This window comes from Eptatretus burgeri, chromosome 18, assembly GCF_056783735.1.
Source record: "Eptatretus burgeri isolate ZD-2024b chromosome 18, Ebu_testis_v1, whole genome shotgun sequence".
Taxonomy (NCBI): Eukaryota; Metazoa; Chordata; class Myxini; order Myxiniformes; family Myxinidae; genus Eptatretus; species Eptatretus burgeri.
The window spans coordinates 25,617,870-25,639,376 of record NC_140978.1 but is presented as its reverse complement, the minus strand read 5'-3'; the positions used below and the strand labels follow the sequence as shown (position 1 = coordinate 25,639,376).

Below are 21,507 nucleotides of genomic sequence, written 5' to 3'. Positions count from 1 at the left end.
ACATTGCCTTTTCAAGGGGATGAGCAGAAACACACTTTGCTCAGCCGATCGTAGCTTCGCCCCCAGGGCAAGATGAAATTTCCAAAATAAGAAATCCTTTCGATAATTCAGACTGGTGTTACTGTGTGTGTGTTTGTTTGTTATCTTGCCAAAACGAAGTTTTTGCAAGATATGTTAGTCAGCTTGTATGTTTTATTTTTTTTGTTTGTAATCACGTATCGATCACTCTGCAGAGCACAGTTATCATTGGAAATTTTTGTAACTTCGCATATCAGAGGCCTATAGAGGTCCCTTTCAGCGCATAAAATTTTCAAGGTCAAAGGTCAAGGTCACTGTCGCAAATCAGGGGAGTCGACGAAACCCTTATTTTTTGAGTAATTTTGATCGGATCGTCTTCAAACTTCATGGGTATATAGTTCATGGTCTGGCGCTCAGCTGATTAATTTTTGGTGGCGATCGGCCTTGACCTTCATGGTTAGCGCTGGAGGTCGAAAGTTTTTGACCCCAAGGTCAAATTTTGAAATCTTAGATACCATATCGAGTAATACCTCATATGAAAGCGCTTGATAAGTGCTTTCCAGATCTGTCAAAAGTTTGACGCTATGACGTCATGACGAAAAAACGGATTTTTCATGAAAATTTTATTTCCTCAGTTCTCATCAAAATCTCTTGATATTTCATGTACAACGGTCCTGGAGAGATACCATTAACCGTAAGAAAATATAAAGGTCAAGGTCACAAAAAAGTTCAAGCATCAAGGTCGACGAAACCCTTATTTTTTTGAGTAACTTTAATCGAATAAATAAGTCACTCATGTTCACATTTTGGCAAGATACTGGTCACCCTGGGGGTGACATTGGTTTTTATTTATTTTTTGGTTGTCACGCTACTCCTCCTATAGTTCTGGGCTGATTACATCCAGACTTGCTATATGGGATCAGCACAACCTCAATTAGTGCATAGGATTGTTTTTATCTTTTCCGGTGGTCTTGGGTGGGGTGGGGGGGATAGGGGATGAAGCAAATTCTATATGTAAATGTGTGTCACATCGTGTCGCTCCAAGTGGGAGAGGATATTACAAGACCTCACCCTTTACAATATAGTATTCCTGTCCCCAAGTTTTCCAGCAGTGAGGAGTTTTGAATTTATAAGCAGTAGGTATGTTTTTTTTTCTTCATGCATGTAGCCTGGGTTTTTTTCTTTTATTTTTGGCAGTGATTGAGGCAGCTGTCAGTTGCCTATATACTGCCCAAATAAAGGTATGCGTCAGAAGAACATGTTGCATACTTGGAACAAGATCACCCATCGGGCAGGTACAATGCTTGTCATGATAATACATGGGAAGTGGGGAAACCAGATTTGTGGGATGTGGCCTTTTACTTAATCTGTTATACTTCGCCCACACTTCTCAATTAACAAAGTAGATTACATCCATACGTAGCACTACGTACATACTCATCGCTACATGAATAAATGTCAGTGTGTGTCCGTCCATCTGTCAGTCCATCTCCTCCACAACTCAAAAACGATGAAATCTCACGGCGCAAAACTTTGCATGCATACCAAGTGATCTCGAAGGTGATACATGAATTAAAACTGGGTGTTTAGGTTAATTTAAACACACCTTTTGAAGATGATTTAGGGGGTGCTCACCACGAAAAACCAAAATATGCCTTACAAAGATGGCGGCACGCCATCTTGGTCAGCCCTCTGTCAGCTCGCAAGAGGCCTAAGCCACGTTTTTTATTGGCCTGCTCAATAATGCCTTGGCTTGGTACAGGCCACAACAATTTAATGACATGGTTTTTTTTTTGCCATTTCCCTCGAATCATCAAATGCCTGATCATCATAGCTACAAATCGCTGGGTACATTGCAATGCTTATAAATGCCCGGAGACGCCAACATTCGTAACTTTATTTCATTTCCGCACATGCCATAAGCTCACGAATCTCTCGATCTCAGCTGGATTTCAAAATTTAAACTTCTTTATCAACTTCAAAGTGAGTGTTCATTTGTCCAATTCAGACATCGCTTGACATTCCCGAGTGTCTCCAGGTGCATGGTGTTTATATAACCGATTGGCAATCGCTTGCCAAGCGAGCCGTTCCTCATCAACTGTTTCGTTGGAGTGCTTGCGCCACTTGGCAAGCACACCACAATATTCACACTGTCACTGAATATATGGATCAATTTGAACAAAGTTCAGGGTTCATTCACCTGCGTTTGGGCATGTGGAGCCTCAGGCGGTGTCAGGTGGTGGTTCGTTCGCTGAAAATGTGCAATTTTATTTTTCACCACCTTTCCCCTTTTTGTACGATCTTCTTTCATTGTATGACTTGTTATTCAACATTCATCGATGCATATAAAAAAAAGAAACGTGCTTTTTAAAAGTTTCTTCAACCATTTCATTGGAGTGCTTGCTTGAGTGGTTATGGCTCTTGGTGAGTGCTCTTCAAGCTTCGATGGCGATATGGCGGCTCGGTTCTAAGTGGACACATTTCCGGAGTTAGGAAGGCAAAATAAATGAGATGATTACAATTGTTACAAAGCAATGAACCACCATATCACGGTAGGACGCCCACTCGCTCTAAGCTGTGTAGCCAGGGTTCGAATCAACCCAGCTATAAACTGCCATCCCGGTGATTCATCAATATGTGTGCCATCTCTCGGATGGACGTTAAACTGAACATCACATCTGCCGGAATCCCCCCTCCTCCTCGTCCTTCTGTTTTGCTTTTTCTGTCTCCGTCTCTCTCTCTCTTACCCCTCACCTCACGATTTCCTCCATTTTCAAGAAGTTGAAGAGAGAGGAGAGGATACCAAGAAGTTTTTATTTTTCTTTCTTATTTTTTAAATATTATAAAGAGGATTTTTTGTTTGTTTGTTTGTTTTGAGAAAAAAGAAGAAAAGGGATTCATACCGGTGTCATACATATTTCTTGTAGGTTTGTGGCCCTGAAAAGGGCCGTTCGGGTTTGATGATGCTTTTCAGCTAAACCCGAGGAAATCCTCGTCGAAGACAGCACGTAACTCCTTGTCCGAATCAGGGTAGAGCAAGTACCTGTCGCTGTCACTTGCAGCCTCTTCCTCCCAAATGATGTCGTCCTCCGTGCTGTCCATGTTGGAGATGCAGCATTTGAGAAATGCTCACTTGATGATGTCCGATGGTATCTCCACCCACACCTTGACGATCCAGCCACAGATCATCGGAAGGTCGATCTTTCTAATCCTCCTGATGAACGCCGGCAGTCTCTCAGTCCACATAATGCTCAGCCAACGCAGTGACGGAGTAATGGTGAAAGTTCAACCAAGATGCATGTGGCCAATGCACCTCGGAATCCGAGTCAAAAATATCGGCGGGAAACACGTCGCGAAATGTCGATTTTCAACTGATGAAATAAGAAAGTTCGTCTGGTGGTTCCACAAAGATACAGCTAACATTCCTCAAAATCTGGGTCGAATACAAAGGCTTGCAAAGTAGGAAAGTTTGTCTGGTCGACGTGAGTAATCCATGGGAAGCAAGTTAGGAACCGCTGATTAGAAACGAGAGAAAACGAAGAGAACCAGGAAGAACGAAGAGAACCAAAGGAAGCCAAAAGATCTGAGCAGCACTGGTACTTCTTAAAACTTCACTGTCCCACGTGGCTCCTTGCTCTTGTTAGATTCTTCTTCTTCCTTTTAAAGCGATTTCCTGCCCTCATAGAAAAGTATTCAGGGTTGATTGGTTGGTCCTAGTTTTAAACAATGCCCTGCGATCCAGCATTTGCTTGCATAGCGTCAGCATGTAAGGAACAAGCTTGGTGGAATAATTCTGCCTGCATCCGATGTTCATTTAGAAAATGATGCATGTAAAAAGATAATCACCACCACACGTCCCTCGTCGATCCACCCCTTCTGCTGCACACGAACAATGACGTCAACTGGAAACTTGTGTTTGGGCAGTCTCTTCCTCTTGAACACGACATACAAGGGAAGATTGCCGTGCAAGCTTATTTAAGGTGGGTGCTTCGTTATTGGACTCCATCCATCCATCCATTAGGACCATACTCTGTGCAGAGCGTTGGTGCCGCCGAAGCAGTCTCCTTGGCTATTGGGAACAATCCTGGACGGGTCGCCACTCCGACACAGTATACCAGCATGCTGGCACTCATTTTGCCGACCTCGGAAGGATGACAGGCAGAGTCAACCCCACCTGGTGTTAATTCAACAGCTGAGCGGGATTTGAACTCAGGACCCTAGGATCCCAAGCCCACTACCCTAACCACTAAGCCAACACCAGGCATATTGGACTCCAGCTATTGTGAATAATTCTTCTTTTGATGTGAAACCAGGTGTTCTTCTTCTTCTTGTATTTAATGGAGTCTTCAGAGCCGTGAGTCGATATATAAGCCACACACCTAAACCCCAGGTGTTTCCAGACGTTTTTGAGCACGATTTATTTAATTTCTGCACGGTTAATAAAACGCTGCACAAACTCTAAACCTGAACCTATTTTCAAAATTTAAATGGTGAGATCGAGCTTAACAGCAGTTCCGACTGCTACAAAAGTGTTCATTTGGAATACAATTCGTAATTTAGCATTAATCGGTTTTAAGACCGATTTTCTTTTTCTATACCCGTGTATTAACCGCACCCCCAACTTTTACCTTTTTTGCCCATTAAAAAAGTGCAGTTTACACACCGGAAAATACGGTACATGTTTCTTTTATAAATAGTTTGCAGATCCGCCAACCAGCAACCCTCCAACCCCAAATGTAATGCCTTGCGACCACGCGCGAAGGTAAGATAAAGCCCCGGGGAATGACAATCCCTCCGACTTAAAGCCATGAGGATCCACGGAAGCAGCAAGAAGCTCGACGGCGAGCCAACAAGTGTGGCCACGCATGGTCGCAAAGTGATAAGGCAGATGGGCAGGGGAAGCTAGGTCAGTAGCAGAACCACGTATTGAAAGACAGAACCAAGAGAACTGCAGAGCAGAACCACGGGGAGCTCCAGGTGGTGATGGAGCAATCGAGTCCCACAGTGGGATCGCAGAAGCACGCGTGTGCATTAACCAAGAGCCATGAAGCCCGGACACGACGCAACCAGTCATCTCTTTCTCTCGCCAAAACCAGTCACCATCCCACTGCCACTCCACGCATGGGAAAAGTTCCTTTCAGTCCTGTGTCCTATAACCTCGGCTCAGTGCGTGCAAGTGAGCGGGTCTTAAGGTATCATTAGAAACCGTCAAACTATCATGTGCGTGTGGGGATATAGCATAGAGAATTGCAAAGAAATCTGCTTCTCGTCTTTCCTTGTCCTTTTATGTATTATAAACCCTGTTCTTCCACGACTGAATGTGGTTCAGGCACGCAGTTCGAATTTGAAATGGCGATTCAAAGCGCAAGTAAGGCTGCGGCCGTTAAGAAATTGGTGTGAAAATCGCAAGTTTGGAGGGTTCAAAAACTCAGATTTGTCCTGGATTCTCGCTCTGCCCATCCGATCACACTGTAGGTGACAGGATTCATTGGATTTCTGTGCATAGGAAACTTAACAAAAGATCTGTTTGGCTTTCCCGGCAGGCAGCCATAAAGACTATCCGGCATTAAATTGTGACCGTCCAGGTGGAAGATTTGACTGTGCTCACCTGGCTCAATGTAACAATATAGGTATTGTATAATGAGAGTGGCACCGCATGCAACGAGAGCAGCACATGTATGCCCACACAAAAGTATTTTCCAAAACTTGCTTTGTCCCCCATCATTTAGCATGTGAAACAGTGTAGTTCAACACTGAAAACTCCCTCATTGGTCAACGTCTTAAATGCCAACCAGTTTCTTAATGCTGCATTGATTGAAGGCAGTTTTAAAAATGAAATTATTATCAATACGATATTGTGAGAACATAGGAAAGTCGTGGATGGAAAGATAGGTATGGCTGTACACACCTGCACACTATTTAAAGTTCACAAAACAGGCTCACCAATCGTTATTCAATACCTGCTCCACTTCCTGACACTTCAAGATGCCGTCTTCGCTGGAGTCGCCGGAATTCTCGCCTGATGCTCTCAAGGATTTGTTCTGGAGTAAAGGAGGATTCATAGTTGATCGACAATACAAACAAATGATGAGTATTCCAATACCATTCCAACAGATTCCAGGGCTCTCAACACAATTTTCGACAATATTCCCAATTCAAAAAAAATTGACACACAAACATGCGACACACAAACGCGATACACGTGGCTCGCCACCAAGTGCAGCCTGTGGATCAGGACAATGCCCTGCAAATGATCATGTCTCAATCGGACTGCCTGGAGCTCTGGGTACTTTATGTGCCACGATGCTGGTGGTAGACATCACTGGCATTGTAGGCCAAGGAGGCAAAAGGGAGGCAAGCGCACAGCGATTTGAGGCTGCTCTCATGATGGGGATGTCAAGCAGCCTGCGATACGATTCCCAAGAGGACAATTGGCTACCAAAAGACGATGGGGACAAAACAAATGGGGAAAGGAACGAACAAGACTGAATACCGGATGCTGCATCTGGCAGGATACAGAAAGTCCCAAATGGAGACATGGCTTTGGCAGGAACAGTTTCAGGCCGTGGACTGGAACCGGCATGACAGGGGGAGTGGGTGTGGGTGGCTTGCGTGGGTCCTGGCTGGAATGATCTGGTATGGGGGAGGAACACTGGTACAGCTCACACACAGACTCATTGGTTAAACTCCGTCCGTGTCTCACACCCCACTCAACCCTACACGTATTTTTAAAATACTTTTGGCCCCCAAGGGTATCCATTACACACATAGCCCTTCCCCGCTCAGCTACCATTGGTCCGTCGGCGAGGCTAACCCCTGGCCTTTCACTCAGACCGTGCACATGGCCACAAGTGTGGGGTCACAGCAATTTCCCACCTGAACTCATACCAACGGTCTGTCAGCACACTTTAAAAATATTTAGGACAAATTACAAAGATAAGAAAATGAAAAAAGTGTGACAATGGAAAGGGATGGTGGGGATTTGGCTGTGGTGGCACCGGGAGGGGCTATGCCACAAAGCCATATGTACTGTAAGTGACAATGTAACACCAGGAGCCCAGCGGCAGAGACAAAAGAACAACATCAAGCGAAATATCAGCAGATCTACACCGATAACTGGGAGAACGATAGAAGAGTGGGGAGATGTCTTAAACAAAACAAAACGGACAGATTGGGCACAGACAAAGGCTCATTGGAATGGCTAAGAAGAGGTCAACTAAACTGGGATGGAGAACGAATCATGATTCATGGCCAACACCAGGAACACTATCAACGGCTTTAAAAAATAAATAAATGGCAGGACTGAATCAATCAGACAAGTGTGGATTCTGCAAAGTAGAAACAGAAAGTATGTCACTTCCTATCGGGATATAAACCAGAGTTGGTGTCAAAGCCACCCAATGCTCACCTGTTTATATATTTATCGTTTTTAAAAGACGAGTCTAATAATTAATACTAGCTGAAACCCTATCACAGACGGATTCCGTTCATTCAACCACCCTCATCAGCTCACACACACTCGAGGGACATGGACTGGACAGAGTGTGCTTGCCCCCGCCGACTCATCCCCCGCCCCTGCCCCATTCCCCCCCCGCCCCTGCCCCATTCAATATGCTTACCCCCACCCAAAAATGTAATTACCCCAACCCAGCCTCTTGGCTCCCCACCCCCCGTCGTTTGAATGGCCGCCGCACTTGGCCCAGGCCCCCACCCCCTCTCCACCCCCTCACACTAATCTCCGTCTCATTCAACCCAGCCCCCGACCCATTTCCCCGTCTCCCGCTTTCAATTTGCTTACCTCCGCCCAAAAATTTGCTTACCTTGCCCCCCCGCCTCTTCACTCCTCACCCCCATCTCAACGAAAAGTGTTTATTCTTCTTCAGCGTTGAAAGTTGACTATTGCCACTATGCGCGATGCACTCTTACAGGTACGAAGTTTTTCAGTCCAGGTCACAGTACCGAGAAAAACGTGACGCGACCGCTAGGAGGAGCACAAAATTGGTCCTTCAGTATTAATATATAGATAGATAGATAGATAGATAGATAGAAGATACAGTAGGCACCACTTTATAAATCCACGGTTATAAAATCCAGCCACTGATTGTGACCAAAATGAGTTGGAACGGAATTTTACATGAGAAATCCGCCGTTTAATAAATCCACCTGCTTGGCACGTGCGTGGTCTCAACCTAAGCTTGATGTAGTATATGCGCTGCCACAGAGTGAAAAAAAAAAAACCAACAACAGCAACTGGTGACGTACTTCGAATCCCACCGCCGCTCGAATCCCTCCGACCCCGAATCCCAATAGCCAAGGGAAGAAAGCGACGATGAACCCGAGCCGATGCCAACAGCGGCAGAGATGCGGATGGCACTCGCCAAATTGGACAGGGGACTGCAGCTCTCAGGTTTTGCCCATCCCGATTTCCGCCACGTGACGGATTCAATAAAGGAACATTTGCGCAAAACCTTCCCTCCCAAGCAAGCGACTTTGGAGAGATTCTTTTGAACAATCCCCTTGTCACCGTTTGATAAATCAATGTTTTGTAGCATAAAGCAGTGTTTAACGACATTCGCTTTTTGTCTTATCTATCCAGAAGGTGGGTGAAAATAGGTTCTCCGCTTAATAAATCCAAACGGCGTGGTCCCATGGTGGATTTATAAAGCGGTGTCTACTGTACAATGTTTGTTACATTTTTTGTGTCAAATTCACATTCTGAGGTAGTCACCATGTGCAGAAGAGGATTTTACATTGCAGACGCTATTTTCGAGGAGTGGAATTGGTAATTACACCTCTCAGCAGTAATTTTCTGACGACGGACGTTATGGCGTCAGCGAATAACCGATGATGTCATGATGTCCTGACGCCTCTCAGCGGTGACGTCACACGTCGCCATGTAAACGAAAAGTGTTTATTCTGCTTCAGAGTTGAAGTTTGACAATTGCCACTATGTGCTATGCACTCTTACAGGTACCATGTTTCTTTCAGTCCAGGTTACAGTACTGAGAAAAACGTGACGTGACCGCGAGGAGGAGCACAAAATTGGTCCTTCAGTATCAATATATAGATGTTTTATAAAGCATTGCAGTAAGTATGATTATAAAGCAATATATGTATTTGTATATTGCAATCAGTAACAAGAGCGCAAGTGAGCACAATGTACGCCCTAACAAGAAGGTATAAACAGAATTGTGCTACGACATGGAAAACAGCATCCTGGTTGCCATGGCAACCACTTTAGATGACGAACGTATGTCACAACACACCGTCTCCACAATCTATACCTATGTACCAAATATGAAACGTGAAAGTTGAAAACTTTTGGAGTTAGAGTGGGGACAGGAACGGACGGAAATAGCATCCTGGTTGCCATGTCAACCACTTTAGATGACGAACGTATGTTGTGACACACCGTCTCCACAGTCTGTACCTATGCACCAAATATGAAACGTGAAAGTTGAAAACTTTGGGAGTTAGAGTGCAGACAGGAACGGACGGACGGACAGACAGACGGACGGACGACCGATATCACATAATACGCCCCAATATATATATATATATATATATATATATATATATATATATATATATATATATATATATACATATATACATATATCGGGGCGTATAAAAAAGTGTGGTAGATAAAAACATTAGAAAGGAAAGAGGGGGAGCACTCGGGAGAGTGCAAAACCTCCGCCGCCAATACTGCTGGGTCACTCAAGTGAACCTTATATCTTATTCATTTAATATGATGTCAACAGTGCTGACAGAATTATAGTTCTTTTGTCCAACTTTTTTTTTTGGGGGGGGGGGGGTTGGAAATCACTTAAAACATGTAGAAATGCAAAAAAAAATATTTTCTTTCTCTAACAATTTTTTTTGGGGGGGGGGGGAACCAAGTCCAAAATCTAATTTCATGATCCTTGGATCATACCTAACCCCCCCACCAAGTTTCGTCGAAATCCTAATAACTTAAAACATGAAGAAAAGCAAACAAAAAGAAATCGAAATGTTGAAAAAAGTTGCAAAAAAGTTTTTTTCTGTAACAATTTTTTTTTTGGGGGGGGGGGGGAATCACTTAAAACATGTACAAATGCAAAAAAATTTTTTTCTCTCTAACAATTTCTTTTGGGGGGGGAGGGGGTTGGAAATAACTTAAAACATGTAGAAATGCAAAAAAAGAAATCAAAATGTTGAAAAACAAATTTGCAAAAATTTTTTTCTCTCTAATAATTTTTGGGGGGGTTGGAAATCACTTAATACATGTAGAAATGCAAAAAAAAATAAATTTTTTTTTGGGGGGGGGGGTTGGAAATCACTTAAAACATGTCGAAATGCAAAAAAAAAAATTTCTCTAAATTTTTTTTGGGGGGGACCAAGTCCAAAATCTAATGGCATGATCCTAGGACCATACCTAACCCCCCCCACCAAGTTTCGTCGAAATCCGTCGAGGAGTTTTTCCGTAATACTGTTCACAAACAAAAAAACAAACAAACAAACAAGGTGACTAACATATCTTGCAAAAACTTCGTTTTGGCAAGATAATAAATAAGACCCGTATCTCGCCAAAAGGTGACCACGTGTGACTTCTTTAAGGTCACACTGAGGTGAACAGAGTTGCTATCCACCAGGAGCGACTCCTTGAGGAATATCTGCCTACGAGAGATTCCGATGAGAATCGTTCTACAGAGTAACCATGAAAATTATGCGTTTGCCTCATAACGTCACCAAATGACGTCATAATGTTTCAAGCTTGACATATCTAGAAAGCACTCATCGAGGTGTTCAATTTGAGGTACTACACGATATGGTTCCTAAAACTTGAAAATTTGACCTTGGGGTCAAACATGTTTGACCTCAGGTGCTAAACATGAAGGTCAAGGCCAATCGCCACCAAAAATTAATCAGCTGAGCGCCAGAGCATGAACTATATTCCCATGAAGTTTGAAGACTATCCGATCAAAATTACTCAAAAAATAAGGGTTTCGTCGACTCCCCTGATTTGCGACAAAGTGACCTTGACCTTCAAAATTTTATGCGCTGAAAGGGACCTCTATAGGCCTCTGATATGCGAAGTTACAAAAATTTCCAATGATAACTGTGCTCTGCAGAGTGATTTATACGTGATTACAGACCAAAAAAAACAACAACAAAAAAAAAATATGAAGGTCAAGGCCAATCGCCACCAAAAATTAATCAGCTGAGCGCCAGAACATGAACTATATTCTCATGAAGTTTGAAGACGATCCGATCAAAATTACTCAAAAAATAAGGGTTTCGTCGACTCCCCTGATCTGCGACAAAGTGACCTTGCCCTTCAAAATTTTGTGCACTGAAAGGGACCTCTATAGGCCTCTGATATGCGGTTACAAAAATTTCCAATGATAACTGTGCTATGCAGAATTTTTTATATGTGATTACAGACAAACAAACAAACAAACAAAGAAAGAAAAAAACAAAAAACAAAAAAAAACAAACAAACAAAAAAAAAAAAACATACAAGCTGACTAACATATCTTGCAAAAACTTCGTTTTGGCAAGATAAAAATATGCTTTTGCCTCATAACGTCACCAAATGACGTCATAATGTCTCAAGCTTGACATATCTAGAAAGCACTCATCGAGTGTCTCCACAGTTCGATCTGTGGTCATCTGACACAGTGATCCCCTGTGTCAGGTCAGGTTCGATCTGTGACCTGCTACAGGTACCATGTAAACCTGTACTAACCTGTTCCATGGTCGGGTTGTCAGCGACTAAACCGTCTCCCCCACCAGGTTTTCTGGTGAGGAGGGTGTTTGGATATGGACACCCAGCAAGATTAAAAACAAAACCTGTCAAAGGGCGGAGGAGCTCCTTGTGAGCCAACGGCCATCCATATCTAGTGCCGAACTGTGTCTGCGGACGTCCTCCTGCAGTTGGGTCACTTCTTATTAGGAGGTTGGTGGCAGGATTTGCACTCCGGCCACCGTAAAACCCTTCATTCCGCAAAACGCAAAAACGCAAAAAAAATCTGAAAACCCACTCCGTGGGAGTAACTCCTGTGCAGCTTCCCTTCGCAGGGCAGCTCACCGGATGACGGGATTGGGGCAAAGCCTTCGGGACCCCCAATCTTTGATAGGAGGGAAACCACGGGATAACATCCCTGGGTCAGATTGCGGGAGAGTGTGTCGGAGTGGTGCTGAGGTGTCGTCCACCAGACGGCGGTCTCCTTGGGTTAACCTGAGGCGGTCCCTTCGGGTGGGTGCCTGGAATGTCCTATCCCTAAGAGAGGATGATCACTTGTCTCTGTTATCATCTGAGCTCAAGCGTTTGGACATCGGGATTGCAGCTCTCTCTGAGGTTCGGAGACCGGATTGCGGCGAGATAATGGTGGGTGGTTGCACCTACTATTGGTCTGGTCACTCTGATGGTTACCATACCCAAGGAGTTGCTGCAGCTGTGTCCAATAAGCTGACCCCAATGATAATTGAGGTAACACCGGTCAACGAGCGTATTATGAGATTAAGGATTCGTCACTCCTTAGGTGTCATTTCCCTGGTCTCTGTTTATGCTCCGACTGAGGCGAGTGATCTCACCGTGAAGGATGCATTCTACGCCACACTCGAGTCTGTGGTTGATCAGTGCCCCAGACGAGATACACTTCTAGTCTTGGGGGATTTCAATGCATCGACTGGAACTGATAGGGATGGTTATGAGATGTGTGTTGGTCCCCATGGGTCAGGAACTATGAACCAGAATGGCACTAAGTTCCTTGACTTTGCAAGAAGTCATGGACTTAGGGTGGCTGGTTCATGGTTTCAGCGCCCACAAGCTCATCGCTGGACTTGGTATTCCAACGCTGGCGGTGTGGCAAAGGAGATTGACCATGTCCTCATTGACGGTCGTTTGAGGATGATCCAGAACTGCAGGGTCTACCGGAGTGCTCAGTTCCTCAATACTGACCACAGGCTTGTTGTAGCAACTCTAAAGCTGCACCTTAAATCCTGGAGAATGGTACCATCCCAGCCGAGGCTGGATGTTGCCAAGCTCAGGGATGAGAGAGTAGCTGAGGAGTTTGCGAACAGGCTGAGTGGACACTTGGGGGGTCTGTGTGCTTTGGGGGGTCCTGAAGAGTTGTGGAGTGCCTTCAAGACCACCGTCCTTGATGTTGCCGGTGGATGCCTTGGAGCTCACCGCAGGGCAAAGAAGAATTTTATCTCTCAAGGGACACTGGATACCATTGACCAGAGTCGCAGGGCCAGGCTGAATGGCAGAGCTGAGCTGTTCAGGGAGCTGAGGCGTAAAACTGTACGTGCACTGAGGGTGGACAAGGAGGCCTATGTGCGAGGAATCTGTGAGGGGATAGAGCATCACCTGTGGACAGGTGATTCTCGTCCCGCTTACAGGGGAATTCGCGCATTACGTTCATCCAAGCCCATCCCTCGGAGCACTGCAGTTCGAGCAGAGAGTGGTAGGCTCTTGACAGAGGAGTCTGAAGTGAAGGCCCGCTGGGCCGGTTACTTTGAGCGGTTGTACCAGGCAGATCCCCCAACTGTCGAGTTGGACGTCAAGGGTGTTACAATCCCTGTTGATGATCCTCGAATCAACTGTGGTCCACCTACGCTTGTGGAAACACGGGCTGCGGTGAACCAGTTGAAACGGGGCAAAGCTCCAGGGATCTGTGGCATCCATGCCGAACTTCTCAAGGCTGGTGGAAATGCTGCACTCGTGTCGTTGCATGCAGTTTTGTGCTCTGCCTGGAACACAGGCATCATCCCAACTGACTGGAAGAGGGGCCTTGTTGTCCCTCTCTGGAAAGGGAAGGGTGATCGCCAAGACTGCAACAACTACCGAGGGGTGACGCTGCTCTCAGTGCCGGGCAAGGTCTTTGCTCGGATAATTCTCGATAGGGTTCGCCACCATCTGCTTGAGCACCAGCGTCCAGAGCAGTCAGGCTTTACACCAAAGAGGTCAACGATTGACCGTATCCTTGCACTTCGTGTCCTCACCGAACGCAGACGAGAGTTTCGGCAGGGGCTGCTTGCAGCCTATGTTGATCTCTGTAAAGCGTTCGATTCAGTGAATCGGGATGTCCTCTGGAGGATTCTTGGTCTTCGTGGGGTGCCACCAAAACTGATCGATCTGATGTCTGAACTCTACTCTGGTACTGAGAGTGCTGTGAAGTGTGGTGGTACCATCTCTGACTTATTTCCAGTTGTTACTGGAGTTCATCAGGGATGTGTACTTGCCCCCACACTTTTCAGCACTTGTATGGACTGGATTCTAGGGAGGATGTCGGAGAGATCAAGTTGCGGTGCGTCATTTGGGAATGTCAAGATCTCGGACCTTGACTTTGCAGATGATGCAGTCATCTTTGCGGAGACTTTAGACATCCTTTTGGGGGCCCTCGAGGTGCTGAATGAGGACTCGGAGCCGCTGGGATTACGGGTTTCTTGGGTCAAAACTAAGATCCAGGCTTTCGGTGACATCTTGGATGCTGCTGTCCTGTCTGTGTCTGTTTGTGGTGAGGATGTTGAGGTCGTGGAGAGATTCACTTACCTTGGCAGTGATATTCATGTCTCTGCTGGCTGCGAGTCAGAGGTCAATAGACGTCTGGGTCGGGCCTGGGGAGTCATGGATTCACTGGATCATGGGGTGTGGCGCTACCGGTACCTGTGCGGGAGGACGAAAGTCCGAGTCTTCAGGTCCTTGGTACTTCCAGTCTTGCTTTATGGGTGCGAGACTTGGACTCTGACCAAGGATCTGAGACGGAGACTTAATTCCTTTGGTACCAGATCTCTTCGGAGAATCCTTGGCTATCGCTGGTCGGATTTTGTGTCCAACGAGCGGTTGCTGAGAGAGACTCGGATGAGATTTGTTACCTGCATAGTCCGTGAGCGTCAGTTGCGGCTGTATGGACATGTGGCTCGTTTTCCTGACTCTGATCCTGCTCACCAGATTCTCTCAGCGAGGGAGTCTCATGAGTGGAGGAGGCCAGTGGGTCGACCACGTGCCTCATGGTTGCAACAGATTGACCATCATCTCAAGGAGATGGGGATGGGCCTGGCATCTGCCTGGGGGATGGCCAGACGGAGGCCCCTGGAGTACCGGCGGAAAGTGGACGCAGCGACGTGCTGTTCTGGCACATGCTCCCATACCTGACCTGACTCATCGAGGTGTTCAATTTGAGGTACTACACGATATGGTTCCTAAAACTTGAAAATTTGACCTTGGGGTCAAATATGTTTGACCTTAGGCGCTAACCATGAAGGTCAAGGCCAATCGCCACCAAAAATTAATCAGCTGAGCGCCAGACCATGAACTATATTCCCATTAAGTTTGAAGACGATCCGATCAAAATTACTCAAAAAAAAAAAAATAAGGGTTTCGTCAACTCCCCTGATTTGAGCCAAAGTGACCTTGACCTTTAACCTTGACCTTCAAAATTTTGTGTACTGAAAGGGACCTCTATAGGCCTCTGATATGCGAAGTTACAAAAATTTCCAATGATAACTGTGCTCTGCAGAATTTTTTATACGTGATTACAGAAAAAAAAAATACAAGCTGACTAACATATCTTGCAAAAACTTCGTTTTGGCAAGATAACAAACAGAAAGGGGTGAAAACAGTAACCTCCGATCTTCGATGGCGGAGGTTAAAAATAACTTGCATCAAAAAATTTAACATTTTCACGCTCACGCCGGGGGTATCGCTAATAACTCTCTTTTCTTCGAACAGGCGAGCTAAAAACTCATGTCAGAACAGCTGGATACCCAAAGGCACAAGGTATGTAGAGTAATCCACTGGCACATCTGCAGAAATTTCAATATCCCAGTCCCAGTCCCAGAAAACTCATGGAAACAAGGAAGAACAAATGACTAATGTACAACCTGATGATTCCATAAAGCGTGAACAAAGAAAACAACGAAATGTGACCAGATATAGTACTGCGGTACAAAAAAAAAAGAAAAAAAGAAAAGAAAAAGAAGGCATTACTAATTGAGGTTTCTGTCCCCATCAACACAGATATCAAGAAAATTACCAAATACCAAAACCTTAACAATGAAGTGAAAAGATCCTGGAAGCTGAAGAGCACTGGAATTGTTCCAGTGATAATTTCAGCAACAGGAATGATAAAAAAAGAGAATGAAGATCTTCAAAACAATCTCTGGGAATATTACTACAAACAAATTGCTGCCTCCCTCTCGTCGGGGATTGATGGGACCAGGGGCTGAAGACTGCTACGAGGACAGCAGCTTTGGTGGGAAAGAGGACCGCGCACGTGGCGCTCCATTCAACAGGAGTTTGCAATTTGCAACAGGAGTTTGAGAATGTGGCTTGGCTGTGTATCCTGGAAGGCCTTATCGATCCAATTCTGTTAAGTGGGACTGAGCTTCGGTGGGGTCGAGGAAGGCGCTGAATACAACAGCTTTCGTGAGGCCGAGGCGTTTGGGACGCAGCTCAGCAATGATATGAAGCTAAATGCGCTTTATTGACCACTGCAGCATGGTGTGCTTTGCCCTCCACCACCGAGGACTCTCTTTTAGCGACACCCTCCCAACGTGGATGGAAGTGACCGAGCTTTAGTGGGATGTATGAGGAGATGGCAATCGGTAGCAGCAGCGTTCAGTGTCCGGGGATGTCCCCAGGTGGGATCACACAAACCCCCAGAGGTGGAGGGGGAGGAGGAGCTCAAATGAGGATACATATACATATATATATATATATATATATATACATATATATACACATATATACAGTAAGTCCTCGCTAACCGGAAGTTCGCATATCGTAGTTTCGATTATTCGTAATTTAGCTTTAATAACCAATTTTTCAATTATCGCAAACATTTTATGCCTATCGTAATGTCATTGCAAGGAAAAACGCAAAAAAAAGTTTCAAACTGCCTGCAAAAAACAACAATCACACAGGATGCGCATAAACACACTTTCACTTTACTGCGCATGTACTGTATGCTGTACTGTACGAATTATCTTCACGCTCGCCTGCATACCTTCCAGTATGAATCCCAAGCGACCCGCAAGTCTATTTTCGAGCACACCTCGTTTCAAGAGACAACGAAAGGCTGTCACATTGAAGGTGAAATTGGATATAATTAAAAGACATGAACGAGGTGAAGGGACAACGGAAATCGGCCGCGCGCAGCAATCGCTGCATCGACTGTACATTCGATCGTTCAAAGTTCGGCAAAGATAAAGAAAATATCACAGATTGCGACCAGTTCGAGTACAACGACACTAACGAGAATGAGAGATGGTGCCATGCACAACATGAAGCGTTTATTATGTGTGTGGATAGAAGATCAAACTAAACGTCGCATGCCTTTATCTCTTGCTGTGATACAAGAAAAAGCTCGTAGTTTGTGAGGGCATTGACCCACGATTACGTGATCAATTACTTCTCCAATCATGTTGGGAAGTACTCCAAGGAGAACAACATTGACAACAAATCTTTGCTGCTTGTAGACAATGCTCCTGCCCATCCTCAGCAAATGGAAGACTGGTGTGAAAACGTGCAGGTAGTATTTTTTACCACCACATACTACCTCACTTTTACAGGCTATGGATCAGGGAGTTATTGCTGCTTTTAAAGCCTATTATGTTAAGCATACCATGCTGCAGCTTATCAAAAAAACTGATAAGGACAAGCTATCAATCAAGGAGTTTTGGCGAACATACAACATAAAAGTGGCTTTGGAAAACATTGAGGATTCATGGGCGGAGGCGAGTGCCTCCACAATGAACGCTGTGTGGAAGAAAGTGTGGCCTGAGTGTGTCCACAATTTCACGGGGTTTGCTGATGTTCCGTTCATTACAAGTCAAATTGTAGACCTGGCACAGGAGGCTGGTTTTGAAGAGGTTGACGAAGAGGACGTGGATGACTTACTGGAGTCTCATGCAGAACCCTTAAGCAATGAAGATCTTATGGAGTTGGAACAGCAGTGGGCTCTTGAGGAAGAAGAAGATGCTGTGACACCTTCATCCAAGCATCTCACCATGAAAAACCTCAGCCAAATCCTCAGCTCGTTTGAAAGTGCCATAGAATTTGTTATCGAGCAAGATCCAAATCTTAAAAGGAGCACTGATTTTAGCCGTGTTGTTAATGATGCCCTTTGTTGCTACAAGGAACTTTATGCAGCAAAGAAAAAGAAAGCCATCCAGCCCACTCTCCATGCATTTTTCAAGCCAAAAGATGCAGCACCAACTCCATCCACCATCCAGGATGCTCCTTCAACCAGCTGCCAAGAGACCGTTCCCGCTGGTGAAGAAAGTGACAGCACAGTGTCAAGTGAAGAGGGGACGATTCTGCCACTCCGCAAGTGTGACTTGTCCACCGCAATCAACTCCGTTCCTCCAGCCTCGGGGTAAGTCGCCACGACTCGAGGAGTGCGTTTTGTTTATTTGTGTTTATGTTCAAAAAATTCCGAGCCAAAAACACATCCCCCCTTTAACACATTGGTTTCTATGGGAAAATATGTTTTGTTTAACACAGTTTCGCTTATCATAAGGTTTTCCAGGAACGCAACCCTTGCGAAAAGCGAGGACTTACTGTATATATATATATATATATATATATATATATATATATATATATATATATATATATATATATATATATATATATATACACATATATATATACACATATATATATATACACGTACGTACACACGTCCGTCCACACCACAGACACAGGCACAAACACGTACGTACGTCCACATCACAGGCACAAACACGTACGTACGTCCACATCACAGACACAAACACGTACGTACGTCCACATCACAGACACAAACACGTACGTACGTCCACATCACAGACACAAACACGTACGTACGTCCACATCACAGACACAAACACGTACGTACGTCCACATCACAGACACAAACACGTACGTACGTCCACATCACAGACACAAACACGTATGTACGTCCACATCACAGACACAAAAACGTACGTCCACACCACAGACAAACACATACGTAGTCCACACACAAACACATATGTCTACACCACAGACACAAACACAAACACGTACGTCCACACCACAGACACAATCACGTACGTAGTCCACACACAAACACATACATAGTCCACACACAAACACAAACATAGTCCACACACAAACACAAACACATACGTCCACACCACAGACACAAACGTAGTCTACACACAAACACATATGTCTACACCACAGACACAAACACAAACACGTACGTAGTCCACACACAAACACATACAGTGGGGAGAACAAGTATTTGATACACTGCCGATTTTTCAGGTTTTCCCACTTACAAAGCACGTAGAGGTCTGTAATGTTTATTATAGGTACACTTCAACTGTGAAAGATGGAATCTAAAACAAAAATCCTGAAAATCACATTGTATGATTTTTAAATAATTAATTTGCATTTTATTGCACGAAATAAGTATTTGATAAATCAGAAAAACAGAACTTAATATTTGGTACAGAAACCTTTGTTTGCAATTACAGAGATCAGACGTTTCCTATAGTTCTTAACCAGGTTTGCACAGACTGCAGCAGGGATGTTGGCCCACTCCTCCATACAGATCTTCTCCAGATCCTTCAGGTTTCGGGGCTGTCACTGGGCAACACAGTCTTTCAGCTCCCTCCAAAGATTTTCTATTGGGTTCAGGTCTGGAGACTGGCTCGGCCACTCCAGGACCTTGAGATGCTACTCCTTAGTTGCCATGGCTGTGTGTTTTGGGTCGTTGTCATGCTGGAAGACCCAGCCACGCCCCATCTTCAATGCTCTTGTTGAGGGAAGGAGGTTGTTGGCCAAGATCTCGTGATACATGGCCCCATCCATCCTCCCCTCAATACGGTGCAGTCGTCCTGTCCCCTTTGCAGAAAAGCATCCCCAAAGAATGATGTTTCCACCTCCATGCTTCACGGTTGGGATGGTGTTCTTGGGGTTGTACTCTTTCTTCTTCTTCCTCCAAACACGGCGAGTGGAGTTTAAACCAAAAAGCTCTATTTTGGTCTCATCAGACCACATGACCTCTCCCATTCCTCCTCTAGATCATCCAGATGGTCATTGGCAAACTTCAGACGGGCCTGGACATGCGCTGGCTTGAGCAGAGGGACCTTGCGAGCGCTGCAGGATTTTAATCCATGACGGCGTAGTGTGTTACTTATGGTTTTCTTTGATACTGTGGTCCCAGCTCTCTTCAGGTCATTGACCAGGTCCTGCTATGTAGTTCTAGGCTGATCCCTCACCTTTCTCATGATCATTGAGGCTCCACGAGGTGAGATCTTGCATAGAACCCCAGACCGAGGGAGATTGACTGTTATCTTGAACTTCTTCCATTTTCTAATAATTGCGCCAACAGTTGTTGCCTTCTCACCAAGCTGCTTGCCTATTGTCCTGTAGCCCATCCCAGCCTTGTGCAAGTCTACAATTTTGTCCCTGATGTCCTTAGACAGCTCTCTGGTCTTGCCCATTGTGGAGAGGTTGGAGTCTGATTGATTGAGTGTGGACAGCTGTCTTTTATGCAGATAATGAGTTCAAACAGGTTCAGTTAATACAGGTAATGAGTGGAGAATGGGAGGGCTTATTAAAGACAAAACTAACAGGTCTGTGAGAGCTGGAATTCTTACTGGTTGGTAGGTGATCAAATACTTATTTCATGCAATAAAATGAAAATTAATTATTTAAAAAATCATACAATGTGATTTTCAGGATTTTTGTTTTAGATTCCATCTTTCACAGTTGAAGTGTACCTATGATAAAAATTACAGACCTCTACGTGCTTTGTAAGTGGGAAAACCTGCAAAATAGGCAGTGTATCAAATACTTGTTCTCCCCACTGTACGTACACACAAACACGTACGTCCACACACAAACACGTACGTAGTGACATATACTTTTTGAATCAGGTGAAGGAGGTGGTGCTGCTGGTGGAGGATAAAGAGTAATATTCATCATTTCATAAGCAAGTGAGAAGTAACGAGGAACAGATGATCCAATAAGAAGGAAACAAAAGGATCCTCACAACGGGGACGGGTCATCGGCCCGACCCGGGCACGCTCACTGACCCCTACCTGACGAGAGTCGTGGTGTCACTTCTCCAAAGGGCGACGGTTCGAGTGACAGGTACTTGCGTGGCTGCCCGGGGGACGCAGCCCCTCCAGAACCACAGCGCCGCCGTTTCGGTGAAAGTCCAGAGCGGGGCTCGAGGTCGAGCGGCCTTTTTAACGGGATGGCCGCTCCACACGCCATACTCCGGGCCACGGGCCACGCGAAGTTCCTCTTCCTCCCCGAATCACTCGGCTTCGATAAATCACCTGAACTGTGCTTCTACTATTGGAGCGAGAGCGAGTTACTCGAAGGTTAACTTTATCTTAACTCGTTATACCCCTTCACCTCCAAAACAACAACACAATTACAAGATGTAACGAATGGGGAGGGGCTGGGCGAAAACTGCCGTTACAACTACACCGCCGCCAAGGCCGGCCTCCTCC

The 21,507-nt window shown here is 45.1% G+C and overlaps 1 protein-coding gene across 2 annotated transcripts in view; it reads right to left on the bottom strand.

Moving 5' to 3' along the window:
- Positions 1 to 21,507, bottom strand: part of LOC147008763 (akirin-2-like) — a 24,608-nt gene extending 3,101 nt beyond the window's left edge. The window contains exons 1-2 of one of the 2 annotated variants that reach the window (XM_085864208.1): positions 21,088 to 21,496; positions 5,979 to 6,059 (exon numbers count right to left, since the gene is read on the bottom strand). In XM_085864208.1, the coding sequence (XP_085720334.1) occupies positions 5,979 to 6,059; positions 21,088 to 21,265 (259 nt within the window). In that variant the 5' untranslated portion in view covers positions 21,266 to 21,496. Of the gene's footprint in view, positions 1 to 5,978; positions 6,060 to 21,087 lie in introns of both variants that reach the window. The other variant, XM_085864209.1, reaches the window with a different exon arrangement.